We start from the raw sequence: 14,738 nt of genomic DNA, 5'->3' as shown, positions 1-14,738 counted from the left end.
TTCAGGCTTCTGCTCCATTGTGTTTAGAGTGAGTCACCTAAACCATCAGCTTTATTTCTGTGCTCTGTCTTAGGATGTGAACAATCAGAACACAGGAATGATATCTTTCATATAGATCTTGAGCTTTGGAAAGTGGGCATTAAAATAAATGAAAAGGAACTGTAGAAAGGAGGAAGAAGCGAGCAGAGCAGAGGGATCTGATTGATGGGCCTCCTGTGCTCATCCAGGAAGTGTAGGTCCTGATTAGAGGAGCAGAAGGGAAAGGACCCACCTGCTGTACTGCAAGCAGCATTTATTCTGCTCAAAATAAGAATGAGAGAATAATGACTCTGAAGTGGCCAATTATTCCGGAAATAATGAAGCCATGCTTCACAGTGTTAGTTTTAGAGCAAATGAAAATTGAAGTTTTATGCTTCCTTCCCAATCACTATCTTTGTATGTCAAATACAAAGGCATGGTATTTTCCTATGTATCAAGAATGAAGTTCCCAGAAACTGTTTTACTAGTAGGATATTTGATTATATGTTCTGATAATCACAACACAGTGTCTTTCCTGGTGTGCGGTCGAGGTATACACATATGTGATTTGCATTTGATTGGAACCTTTCTAAGTAGGCAATGTAAGCGATCTCTAAAGGCATAAATCCAGCAGCACCTGTTCAGTTGCTCTAAGAAATCAAATTCCTGATGATGTCAAATCATGAAAAAACAAAACAAAACAACGTAAAAGTGCTGGAATCATACATTTACATTGTTTTCCTGATCTTACGCTCCTCTGTGTAGTAAATAGTTCATATATATTTTGTCCTGTTTGATAAATATTTTATTGTTATTTTTATTTGTTTTTTATTCAATTTACATCCCTGTCACAATCCCCATTCCCAGTCCTACCCTTACAAAGCCCTCCTCCCATTTCCCCCTTCCACTGGGTACTACTCCAGCCTGAGACATCTGGTCCCAGCAGAACTAGGAATATCTTCTCCCACTGAGACCCAACCAGGAAGTCTAAGTAGGGGCAAGGGGCTACAAGGGCAGGGACAGCTCCTGGACAGTTTGTTAGGGAACACATATGAAGACCAAGTTGTACATTTGCCACAAATATGTAGGGATACTTTTAAAAGCAACACTTATTTTATTATGTAGTTGTACAAAACTCAGTGCATTGACCCAGGAAAATCCCAGACAGTTATTCTTCTTTACTCTGAACTCTGTCAGAAATGGCCCTAATTCTCAAGATCTGATAGTGTGGAGTATCCTGCACAGAGCCCTTTGGGAAGAAGAAAGCTTACATTAATGAATCGCCTGAGAAATAAAGTTTAGAATGTATCAACTATCTTAAACTATCAGGCAAAGCACATCATATTTCACTGGATTATTCTTACTATCTTTTGACTTATAGTTGATTGAAAAGAATTGTAACAAATTAATTTAATTATGTATGTCTAAATTGGCAAGGATGTTTTTGGTGTAAAATTAGTAGATTTTAGGACTCTTTCAAAGACCTTGGCATAGGTAGAGTTGGTGGCAGAGAGAAAAGATGAGTATTGACCTTGGATGTTCTTGGTTTGAAGAACAATTAGTATGCCTGTCTTGAAAGCATGGATAAATGAAGATTCATCAAGCTAAAGAAAACAGAACAAGGATAGATGAGCAAGGCAGGGTTGAGAGTACTAAAACTGGATCTGACAAGTTAAGCTTGAACTGATTAGTTTCTCTGTTCATCAAATATTAAGGCCCTTCTGTATGCCAGGTACTATTCTGAGAGGCGAGGTTGCAGTCTGTAAAAAGCATTAACCGTCCCACTGGCCCTCTGGTGTGATAAAATGACATTAAATAATGAAGTAGGCACAGAAATAAATATGGATTTTCAATGATATAGTGCATAAAACATACAACGGGTTGACAAATAGATGAAGTGGGGCAAGTGTCATTTTTGAAAGACTGGTCAGAAAATAACCATCCGAAGTGCTGATATTTGATCCTGCAAAACGGAATGTAAACAGTCAAAAGAAGCCTAACAGAGAGAATGCTTCGAATGGTGCAAATCCTGTTCCGAAGGGAATAAACTCAGCATCTTTGAGGCTCAGTGAGTTTGCAAACACAGCGTGCTGTATACAGTGAGAAGATCGGGCAGGAAGTGAACATGTGATCAGATTTCTCAATCCCAGGTTAGAAGACTTTGGTCCTCAGAACACAAGAGTGGGAATTTGCAAAATTATCAACACTTCTACCTGCAGATGAGAGTTGGAACTGTGGGAGGATGTAAGAATATACTGAAAAGGCAGATAAGCACTGTGAAGAAAGCCAGCATCTTACAGAGGAAGAAAGGAAACCATCAGTGTTCTAACGTAAGATAGGTTAGGGACAGTGTGAAAAGTGATTGTAATGTTTCAGACTGAAAGTCATGCTCTTGTTAACTCTCTCAACTTGACATAGCTCAGAGCCATCGGAGAGGAACACCTAGTTTGAGGAATTGTCTAGATCACCTTGTTGTTTGAACTTGTCGATGGGGATTATTTTGATTGTTAATTGAGGAAGGAAAGTCCAGCCTACTGTAGATGACACCATTCCCTATGCAGGTGTTCCTGGGCTATATATAGAAGATAGCTATGTAAGGACAGGGGAGAGAGTCCACAAACAGCATTGCTCCATGGTGTCTGCATCGAAATACTGTTTGTGTTTCTGCCTTGAATTCCCTTAATGATTGACTGACTATACCTAATAAGTCGAAATGAATTTTTCTGTTTCTTGAGAAACAGGTCATGGCATCTGCCAGACACAAGTATGAAAAGTGAGACATGACAGATATAGTTTCAAGAATGTGTATGTAACAAAAGGAAATGGAGTGAAGGGCAGGACAAAGATGTTTCTGATGCAAATGGACATGAGGATCTTTGGAGAAGCTTTTCTTTTCTTTTTTTTTTTTAACATAGGTGTGTAAAGTAGTAGAACACTAATTAAACACAGTAGGGCAGGTATCCTAAGTCTAAATGAAATAAAAAGGTGATGCAAAGTGAATCAAAGCTGCAGCCAAATAAGGATGCTTTTAAATGTATTTACATTACTAGAGCGAAAAATGAACAGGAGGCATTTTAATGATAAAATTTGAATATGCTATATCAAAATTCTAAAGAGAAAATAAATAAGAGCTGACCCAAGGTACTTACAAAACTGGCAAAATCACAAGCCCCATGGCATCAAAACGACTGGTTCCTCTTTGAGCTTATTGCCATTGGTAGTTGTCTAGTATTTCAGGGATGGATCCTACCCCAAATACATGTTGGCAGTGACACTGATTGAACATTGTAGGTTATTTTTAAAAAAATGAAAGAAGGAAGGAAGGTAGGAAAAATGAGGAAGAGGAAAGAAAATAGCACAATAAGAGGGAGATATGTTGGGACACATAGGGAAAGCTGGGCGGGGAATGGCTCCATTGGGGGAACATGATAATGTTTAATTAAATTATTGTGTGAAATTCTCAAAGAATGAAATACAATGAAGTTTTAAAATGTAAAACTTTAAATTAAGGCAAAAATATAATTGAAACATTTAATCATTGTTTCTATGAATGATAAAACTTTCGTTTTAACATTTCAGCACCTATCAATCGCCAAAATGGCATGTTGTTGTTTATTAGAACTGGTTTGTGAAACTAAAGAGTTTAAACTTATAAGTTAATATTGTATTTCTGCCTATCTTAGTAAGACATTAATATTTTTAAATTTTAAAATGTATAGATGCTACAATATTCTTAAGTAATAGAAAGCAATAAATCATTAAAATTTTGTGTACATTCATTCAAATTACCTTCATATTTATTTTAATTTGAATATCGTACTCTGTGTGTATATGAAAGGGAGAGCAAGAGTGAGAGCTAGCAAGTGAGAGAGACAGGAGAGAGAGAGAGAGAGAGAGAGAGAGAGAGAGAGAGAGAGAGAGAGAGAGAGAGAGAGGGAGCCATGTAGTACAAATTCAAAGGAACTTTTCTTTAAAGTCAGGTGTCAAGGAAAACCAAGCACAAAACCTCAATTACAAATTCATCTAGATTCTCCCTCAAGTGATAAATCCAATATTTCTCCAACAATATGCCTTAAACTGGTTGAAAGGAAACAATGGGGATTTTATTTATAAGTTTTTAATTTCTTCAAGACAAATTTTAGTTAGGGAAGATTTGTAGTGCCTCACCATATGTATGGTGTTTGCAGAGGAAGGATCTATATATTTCAAAAAGGAAAGATTTCACATGCTTAGCAATTGTCTGAACAGGAACCCTGATGAAAAAGACTATTCCATATTATCCAAGACACCCTTATCAGTACAGAATTTTGCACATTTACTTTTATATTTTTAGAATTTAAAACACAGAGAACAAGGAGATTTGAACCGGAATTTTCAAATACAAAGTGTGTAGACTTACTAGTACATGCCATAGAAGGTGGGTCTTTCTCTGCCCGGAAGTAACCTTTTTCACAGTGACAAACTGAAGTTGCTTCCACGTAGGTTGAGCTGTGTGGAGGGCATTTGGAACATTTTGTGTTCCCAGCAAATGCTTTATAGAATCCTGGTCTGCAAGCTGTGTAAATAGGAAAAACAATTTCTTTTTAGCTATCCTCACTAGAGTTTTTCTGTTTTGTACATATTTTAAGTCAAACTTACAGAACTCAATTTTTTGAATTGCATTTCAGAATTCAATTTTACACATGCACAGCAAAGTTAATATAGATGCTCATATTGATAAATAAAATTAACCATTTAGTTATTCAATTATTAAAACACTTATAATTTTAGAAGTTTAGCTAAGCTAACTTGGAATGTATACATACTGGTGCAAATGTATACACAATCCTTTTCGCATCCACATACAACAATATGGATTCTGTATGTAAGGATACCCATACTTGGCCAAAAGAGAGGTGAATTTGTGCATTTTAGGGTGATAATGTTAAATAACATTAAGTCACACTATTCAAAAATATATCTCAATTCATTTTTACCTCCATCTGTAAGTAACTTAGGATTTATATTTTGCCTAAGGTGCATCCTTAACAATTATGATAGTGCTTCAATAACCTATTGTCTAGGATAGAAGTGTATTGTTTTTGAAGTTTTAGCTTTATAATATTTTTTGGTAAACAAGTAAGTAATTCACAGTTAGAGAGTTATTAACTCCACTAGGTAGACTTACCATTGAGAAATCAGCATTCAGATAGGCCTGCTAGAGCAGGTCTCTAATCACAGCTACTTAGGTTAAAGCAAGAGAACTGAAAGTTCAAGGCCTACCTAGACTACAGAAGTAGTTCAAGGCCAATCTGAGCAGCTTAGAAAAACCTTGTCTTGAAGTTAAAAAGTGAAGAAACACATGGTAGATTGATGCTCAGTGTCAGCCATGTTAATGCTTGCCTGGCTGACATAAGCGAGGACTTATATTCAGTCCTTATGATCAGACACACACACACACACACACACACACACACACACACACACACACACCACTTCTACCATACATCAGTATCACATGTATGGTAGAACAGAAAGAACATGTCAGCAATGTCTCTTCCTTGACATGCTAACACACTAGTGTTACAAAGGTAACCAATTAAGAGAACTTGACAGTATGCCAATAAAATATAATTAATTTGCTGACACTTGCATTTATTTTTTAAAAAGTACATGATTTCTAAACTTAACTGTCTTAAAAACTCAGATGTTGGTCATTAACTCAAATATTTGCTTAGTTATAAAGTTTAAAATACTTTAGTATAGAATAAATGTTTAAAATTTCAAAACTGATTTATAAAGTTGACCTTATTTAGAAGTTAAGAATTTATTAATCTATTAAAAACTTAAAATATAATACAAAAGTCAATTTATATAAAAATGTATATGTAATTGAGGCATTAGCATTTGAAAACAAACAAATAATTATTTAAATATTTAAATATTATTTTAAAGGCACAGGGAACTTTGTTATTTTACAATATTTATCACCCACTGAAAATTTACAAATATTGTTTACTACATAAAAGTAGCCTTGTTTTAACTTATGTCTGCTAAGGCATTATTATCTTTTATTTATTTTCTTAAGTAAATAAATTAACATAACAACCCTCTTCTAGGTGAATGGCTAAGGTACCAGTGTCTTTCTAAAACCCTTACACAAAGTTGTTCCCATCAAAGTGCCTTTTCCACCTGCTATCAGGCAGCCTGATTCCTTTATGCTCACCCTTTTTGTAGTCAGGCTCCTTTAAATGTCACCCTCTAATTGAGGGCCTCCTGGATTCCTCTTCAAAACTGCAATCCTGCTTTACTCGGCCACAGAAATCCATACTGCTTCCCTTTGCTTTCCTGTGCCTCTAAATGATTTAACAACATCTGACATCTGACACATTTAGTTTTAAAAACCATCTCCCACTAGATTGTGTGCTTTATCAAGCAGAGATTTCTGTCTATTTCATCTGCTAAAATTCACAGCCTAAAAGACTGTGAGGCAATATTAGGCCTTCAAAGATTTTTTTTGGTACATAGATGGGAGACTATTGAGAGTTATCTTTAATTTCTATGAACTCCCCAGGTTCTGTTTAACAAATTATCTGCTGTTAGCCTTTCTCTGGGTTGGCAATGATCCTTTATGATAAAACTATGACCCACTCATTGTATTAACTGTTACTTGTGTTTCTGGACTCATGGATCCAGTTCCCCAACACATCTACTGCCATTTCAACATATTTCCTATGTTAAATATATATTTGGTCCCTGTAGGTTTCATAAGAGCAGGTTGGCACAATCCCTGTTCATAATAGGTACTTACATTCACACAATCAATAAAACTATATACAGAGAGGCTGCTGTCCTAATTAATTTTCTGTAGAGAACCATGCATGTCTACTGGGTATATGCTGTGGTCATAGCATTACTTGTGTTAGAGTATGTTTAAAGTGGTTTCCTTTTTCTTTTTGAAGTACTATCTAATAAGTGTGGTATGAATATGCTATTTTAAAATGTATTTATCTAATATCAAGCATGAGTGCTTTAACATAGCAAAATAAATTAGGGGTGTGATGGCTACTTTTGTTTGTTAACTTGATTACATCTAGAATGAACTACAATTCAGATATGGATGGTACACCTATGATCCAGATCTTGAAGCTGGAAAACAAGTTTCTGCCCTGGATCTTGACACGGAGATCTTGAGGCATAGTGGCCATGAAAATCTGAGTGCAAGGCAAGGTAGTATAAACCTTTAACTCCAGGAGACTGAGTCAAGCAGATCTCTGAGTTCAAGGTCAGCCTGAGACAAAGCAAGATTTAGTTCCAGGAATTCTGGTACACACCTTTAATCTGATCTACACCTTCTGCTAGAGGCCTACATGAGGACATTGGAAGAAGATTCATTCTTCTTCCAACTGCTTGCACTTATTTGCCAAAACATCTGTTGGAACCTACTTCTACAGAAATCCAGCTTAAACAACTAGCCTCGTGGGACTGAGCAACTACTAGATTCTTGGGCTTCCCATCCATAGCTGCCCATTGTTGGGTTAGCTGGATGACAGACTGTAAGTCATTACAATTCCAGTAGAGACACTTCATAAATTCTGTGACTCTAGAGGACCTTGACTAATGGGGGGGGGGGTGAATGTAAAGAAATGAAACCAACACCTGGGATGTATCTCAGTTGGTAGAGTGCTTCACCAGGAAACGGGAAACCCTGGGTCCCATACTTGGCACCCTCTAAACCAGCCATGATGTCAGCCCACACCTGTAATATCAGTACTTGAGACATGTGGATAAGAGGATCAGAAGTACAAAATTATGTTTGGTGGCATAGCAAGGCCAGGCTTGCATAATGAGATCCTGTCTCAAAATTCAAAACACAAAGTAAAATAAGATAATAAAATAAAACATAATAAGGTACAAAGTAGAACAAAAATAAGATAATGAAAAAAATCCCATTTGAAATTATGTTTTCTCAGTACATCTACTTCCCTGTTTACTATTTGAAGTGTATGCTTATATTATTTACATATACATACATGTGTGTATTTGTGTGTTTACAAATATTTCTCATATTAAAGATAATGGAAACATGCTATCCTAAGTAACTACCTTTCCTTGCATAGCATACATTGGTGTCATAGACTACATAACTTCAGATTGTGTCATAAATGATTAAAATTATGTTATCACATTTATGAACTGAAGGTTCATTTACTTTGACAAGACAGAGATGAGTATCACCTTGATGGTATCTTCTCTTGATAATTTTCATATTTTTAAAAAATGAATGGTATAAATAATAAATTTATTAGTACTTGTTATAAGATTACTTTAATTACAGAAACTGAAGGAATGACCTATATACAGCTAGTGGTTTAAACTTCGTAGTTGTGCTTGAAATGAAATAGCAGTATCTTTACCTTGAGAACTCTGCAACTGCTTTCTTATAAATACTTTTTGGCTTTTCCTATCTTGTCCTGTTTCCTATTTATAAGATGTGCATTTCTTACTTCCAATGAACAAAATAAGCAAAACAGCTTGAAGATTGCCGGCAGCACAGGTATGAATATCTTCCAGCCATATGTCAATCCTTTATGAAATATTGTAGGAATGTTAATGTTTTCTGATGTGGTTGTTTCCGTTCTTTTACTTCTCTTTGAGGGAAGAAGTTATTTAGATATGGACCTACAGTTTAAATCCTCATTGCATTCGATTATTGTACCCACTGTAGCTTCCATTCAGAATCATGGGAATCTGGTTTTTAAATCTACGCCTTGACCTGATGCATTAATCTCAGGGATGTCTGCCTCTGATTTCTGCCAGCTCAAATTTTCTCCCAAGTCATTGCAGTTGCATTTCTAAACACCTGGTATGACTGTAGTGCTGTGCTTTGTACAGCAGAAAATGGAAAATGGTTTCTGTGTGCCTGTATCTGACCTTCTGTGTAATTCAGTACAGACAAAAACGAAGAAAACATTTACACATTTTAATGATTATATAAACATATGATACACTTGATGTAGGCTTTTTGTGTACAGGTTCTAAAGTGTATATTATATTGTGTATTGTGAGTAAAGTTTAACAATGAAAAAACCTCTGCAATAACAGACTAGCATTTATATTCCTCTCCAGTTTGTTGAACATCTACACAGTGTTGACTTTCACTGATGCAAGGGTTTTAGAGTTCTTGCCGTGCTTTACATATATCACATCTCCTTACCACTTTATTGAGGTACAACCGCCATATAAAAGCTACACAAAATATCTGCTTTTATGTGTACCAAAAGGAGCATGCCATGGCTGTCTCCAGAGGGGCCCTGCTTGAGCCTTACAAATCCAGAGGCAGAAACTAGCAACCAACTATTGGACTGAGCTTGGAGTCCCCAACAAAGGATCTGGAGAGTGGTCCAGAGGAGCTGAAGGGGTATATAGCCCCATGGGAAGAACAATGACTTTGGACACCCAGATACCCCAAGACTCCCAGGGACTGAACCATCAACCAAGGGGAATACATGGTTTCAGCCAAAAATGTGGCAGAGGAATGCCTTTTTGGGCATCAGTGGGAGGAGTGGTCTTTGTTCAGGTAAAGGCTCAACAGAGGCCCCAACAAAGGGAAACAGATGGGGGGGAGGGGTTGGGGAAGAGATGGGAGTGTTGGGTAGAGGGGCATATACATGGAAGCAGGGGGCGGGAGGAGGGGTAGGGAATCGTTGGTGAGGGGGCTTTTGGGAGGGGAGAAATTGGGAAAGGTTTTACCATTGGCAATATAAATGAAGAAGATACTCAATAAAAAATCTACTTTTAATAAATTACAGGTGAAAACTACAACGGCTGTTATACTGACTCTAATACAGCGACTCCAATTTCTCTACATCTTATTTTTAATCTGTGTTTTCAGTTTTAAAGTTTGTTTTCTATGGGCAGCACATTTTTGGTCTTGCATCTGTTGATTTATTCACATGATACTTTTAAATATATCTCATGATCTTTGACCTTTAATTGGGATGGTTATTCTACTTAACTTGGTTACTCAAAACTTAGGTATTTATTTCTCATTAAATTTTAACCATTATTTTTATGCATATGGTGTTCTACCTGCTGGTAAATCTCTGCACTATGTGTTTGCAGTGCCCAGGAATACCAGAAGTGAATGTCAGATTGGATTTACAGATCATTGTAAACTGCAGTGTAGGTGCTTTAATCAAACCCAGATCCTCCAGAAGAACAGCCAGTGTGCTTTGCAGGACTTTCGGGGAGTAGGGGGTTAGAAAAGGGGAAATCATTTGAAATGTAAATAAAAAATATATCGAATAAAAAAAAGAAAAAAAGAAAAAAAAGAATAGTGTGGGTATAGTGATGGAGTTATCACTAACACTAATGTAGTCAATGAAGTGCAGTATAGTTTTCTTAAAAATCACTGAAGGACTGAAGAGCTGGCTCAGCAGTTAAGAGTACTGGATGTTCTTCCAGAGGATCTGGGTTCTACATGCAGTACCTATGTGGTGGTTCTGAACCCTTAGAAACTCTAGCTCCAATATGATTTAATGCACCATTTTGGTATCCACAAGGACCATGCAGACACATAATACTTGTGTTACATGAATTTATGCAAGCAATTGGATCAAGGACCTCCATATAAAACCAGATATACTGAATGTAATATAAGAGAATCAGGAAAGAGCCTCGGACTCATTGGCATAAATTTCCTAAACAGAGCTCCAATGGCTCAGGCTCCAAAATCAACAGTTGATAAATGGAATGTCTTGAAACTGAAAAGCTTCTGTAAGGCAAAGGGCATAGGCAATTGGACAAAACAACAATCTACCAACTGGGAAAAAAATCTTCCCTTACCCTACATTTGATAGAGGGCTAATATTCAAAGAATATAAAGAACTCAAGAAGTTAACCTCCAAAAAAAAAAAATACCCCAAATAACACAATTAAAAATGAAGAACAGAGCTAAACAGAATTCTCAACAGAAGAAATTTGAATGGCCAAGAAGCCCTTAAAGAAATGTTCAACATCCTTAGTTATCAGGGAAATGCAAATCAAAACAAACCTGAGATTCCATTTTACATCAATCAGAATGGCTAAGATCACTCAAGTGACAGCACATTTTGGCAAGGATGTGGAAAAGGAAGGACTGGTGGGATTGCAAACTGGTACAAGCAATCTGGCAGTTGCTCAGAAAATTGGAAATAGTTCTATCTGAAAACCCATCTGTACCACTCTTGGGCATATACCTAACAGATGCCCTACCAGACCACAAAGACAGGTGTTCTACTACATTCATAGAAGCCTTGTTTTTAATAGCCAGAAGTTGGAAGCAATCCACTTGTCCCTCACCCTAAGAATGGATACAGAAATGTTCATTTACACAATGGAATACTATTAAGCTATTAAAAATGAGGACATTGTGAATTTTGCAGGCAAATGGATGGATCTAGAAAATATCATCCTGAGTGAAGTAACCTAGACCCAAAAGGACATGCATGTATGTACTCACTAATAAGTAGCTATTAGCCCCAAAGGACAGAATACTCAAGGTACAACTCACCAACATTAAGAAATTTAATAAGAAGGAAGACCCAAGTAAGGATTTATGAATCTCACATAGAAGGAGAAATAAAATAATCATTGGAGGCAAAGGGACCTGGGTGGGAGAGGGGAGGGTGAGGGGAAAGGGGGAGCAGGATCAGGTATGGAGGGGGTGAAACAGGAGAGAAGTCCAGAGAACCAGCAAAATGAATGGAAATTTGCAGCTTTCAGGGGCCAGGGATGCGGGTATCCTCTAGAAAGTCTCAGAGATCTTGGATGAAAGTCTCCCAACACTCCATAGGGATGATCTTAGCTGAAATGACCAACAGTGGGGAGTGGGAACTTGAAGAAACCACCTCCAGTAAATGGACAGGGCCCCAAGTGGAGAGACAGGGTTACAAGCCCATCTGGGTCAAAATTTCTGACCCAGAATAGCTCTTGTCTAAAAGAACTGCAGGGACAAAAATGGAGAAGGAAAGGCTGTCTAGTGACCCGCCCAACTTGTGTTCCCTCTCATAGGGGTGTGTCGGGGGAGGAGTAATCAAAGCCTGACACTACTACTGAAGCTATGATGTGCTTACAGACAGGAGACTAGCATGGCTATTCTCTGAGAAGTGCTAGAAGCAGCTGACTGCAACAGATGCTTACTCCCAAACATTGGACTGAAATCTGGGACCACTATGGAGGAATTAGGGAAAAGAATGAAGGAGTTGACGTGGAGGGCAACCCCATAGAAAGATCTGCATTCCCAACTAGCTGGACCCCTGGGAGGTCAGGGAGACTTAGCTACCAGCCAGGGGGCATACATGGGTTGGCCCCTGGCCCCTGCCACATATATTGCAGAGTACTGCCTTGTCTAGCCTCAGTGAGAGAAGATGGGCCCCATCCTGTAGAGACTTGTGACCCCAGGAAAGGGGGATGCTGGGGGTGAGAGCACCCTCTCAGAGGCAAAATGGAGGCAGAATGGGATGCTAAATTGTGGGAGGAGGACCAGGATGGGAGGCAAAGTCTAAAATGTAAATAAATAATTAATTAAATAATAAATACAAATTTAAGCATTTGAAATTCCACTGTTTTCAGAACAATAAAGTCAAGAATTTGCAGCACAGAGGACTCAGTCACATATAGAAAAGCACACAAGCTGAAATGATACCTCTGCTAGCAGAAAAAAAATCAAGAAATGCACAATATGCTTTATGTATACTTAGTTTTAAAATTATATTAGGTAGACTGCAAGCATTGATATCAATGGCTGTTAGAATAACTGAAAGACAAAAGCCACTAGAAATTCCAGGTAGCCTATCAGTCTGTGTAGTTCTCACCATCTGATGAAATTTTTAGTTGTATTTTGTGATAGGGACTGATAGTAAATTACTTTGTAAGCTTATATAAAGTGGAATAACTTAGCAGTAAAATATGTGACCTGAGTCATTTCTTAGAATATCTTCATGTAAAAGACTTCTGAATTACCAAAGGCAATGTCATGTCACTTACTTGAAACCTGTTGTACAGTTGTGAGAACTGAATTGCAATGTCATGGAAGTTGAGAAGACAGAAAATAATACTAAAATATGTAAATCAAATAAAAAATTAAGATGAAGTAAATATTTGTTTCTTCACAAAAATTCTATACATGATAAAGAAAATTCTTAAAGTTATTCTGTATTAATCTGTAAATAGTAATAATATGGATTCTTAAAAATATTAACTTAGCCCTTTCTTATTTTTATAAAGATAAGGAACACACACACACACACACACACACACACACTCTCACACACACACAAACACATGCACAAACAATCTGTCATGGTGTTATGGGTTATAGAAATCGCTCAGAGGTTAGTGTGCTCATATAATCATGAGAACCTGAGGCGAGCCCCTAGAACCCAGTAAACCTGGACCCAGTATTGCACATCTGTGATCCTAACATCCTATGACAAAATGAGCAGAGGAAACAAAAAGATTCCCAGGTGCCAGCGGGCCAGTTAGCTAGCTAAACTGACACATTTATCAGTGAGCCAGGTAGAAGGTTAATGCCATTTGAGGTTATTATTAACTCTTCACACATAGAATTTCACTACCTACCCCCAATACACTCATCTGAATAAACTGTACATGTGGTCACACACAACAGGCCACAGAAGGATATTCAGCACAACCCTGTCCATTCTATTTGGGAGTAGATATACAAATTCCTAATGCTGAGACTATGAAAATCTCCCTGCCTGTACAAGCTGAGCATTAGCAATTATTTCTCCCTGCTTCCGGCTTCATCTCTTCCAACTTCCGGCTTCCATGGATGCATTGAAGCCAGCTGCCTCTTACCTTTTCTGCTGTGACATGTGCACCATGATAGTAATAGACCTGTACTTGAACTCTAAGTCTGAGTCAATCCTTCCTTCTATAAGTTGCATTTGTCATTATATATATATATATATCACAACAACAAAAGAAACTAAGATGTTCTGTGTTCCTCTCACTTGGCCAGAGATTCTGGTTGCAGAGGGAATCTACAGAGTAGATGTTATAAATCCACAGCCAGGCATAGGATTTTAAGAAAAAAGACTACTGGACTCAGGAATATTGTTGGGGGAACATAGAATAGGAGGGTCTAAGAAAAGCAATCCCAGGACTCATTTCATTAACTTCTTGGTTTAAGTCTTTATATACACACACACATATATATATATATGTATATTAAGACTTTATATATATTTACATATATATATATATATATATATATATATATATATATATATATATATACACAATCTGCTGTGTATGTAAAACACATCAGTACACCAGTCAGTGATGAGATTTTAAAATTTGTTGAGAATAGGAAAAAGAAACTTATTCTAAGTACTAACTTTTAATTTTCCATTTAATTAGATTCCATTTAATCATAGAGAGCAACTACGTTTAAGGTCCCGGGCCCTAGGGGAGCTGGAGACTTCCATATAGCTGAACAGCTGTTATAAACAGTTGTCTGAGTCCAGCCATCTCAAGAACAACTTTTCCATCTTGTAGAGTCAAACAAGTTCATGTTCCCAGGCCTTGGAATTAACACCCATCCCAGTTCTCTAAATGTTTTCTTAATTATCTGTTAACTAGTAGGGAATATAGAAATTGCTGTTATCTAAACCAAGGTGCATAAGTTATAAAAAATATATATAAGTAATTCCCTGTTATGCCCTAAGTAACTA

The 14,738-nt window shown here is 37.1% G+C and overlaps 1 protein-coding gene across 1 annotated transcript in view; it reads right to left on the bottom strand.

The window, feature by feature from the left end:
* Epha6 (EPH receptor A6) overlaps positions 1-14,738 on the bottom strand; it is a 993,878-nt gene that overhangs the window by 602,312 nt on the left and 376,828 nt on the right. The window contains exon 4 of the mRNA XM_052158907.1: positions 4,418-4,573. Coding sequence (XP_052014867.1) covers positions 4,418-4,573 — 156 coding nt within the window. The remainder of the gene's footprint in view (positions 1-4,417; positions 4,574-14,738) is intronic.

This window comes from Apodemus sylvaticus, chromosome 15 (genome assembly GCF_947179515.1).
Source record: "Apodemus sylvaticus chromosome 15, mApoSyl1.1, whole genome shotgun sequence".
NCBI lineage: Eukaryota > Metazoa > Chordata > Mammalia > Rodentia > Muridae > Apodemus > Apodemus sylvaticus.
Note: the sequence above shows the minus strand (reverse complement) of the source record. Positions and strands in the feature narration are given on the sequence as shown.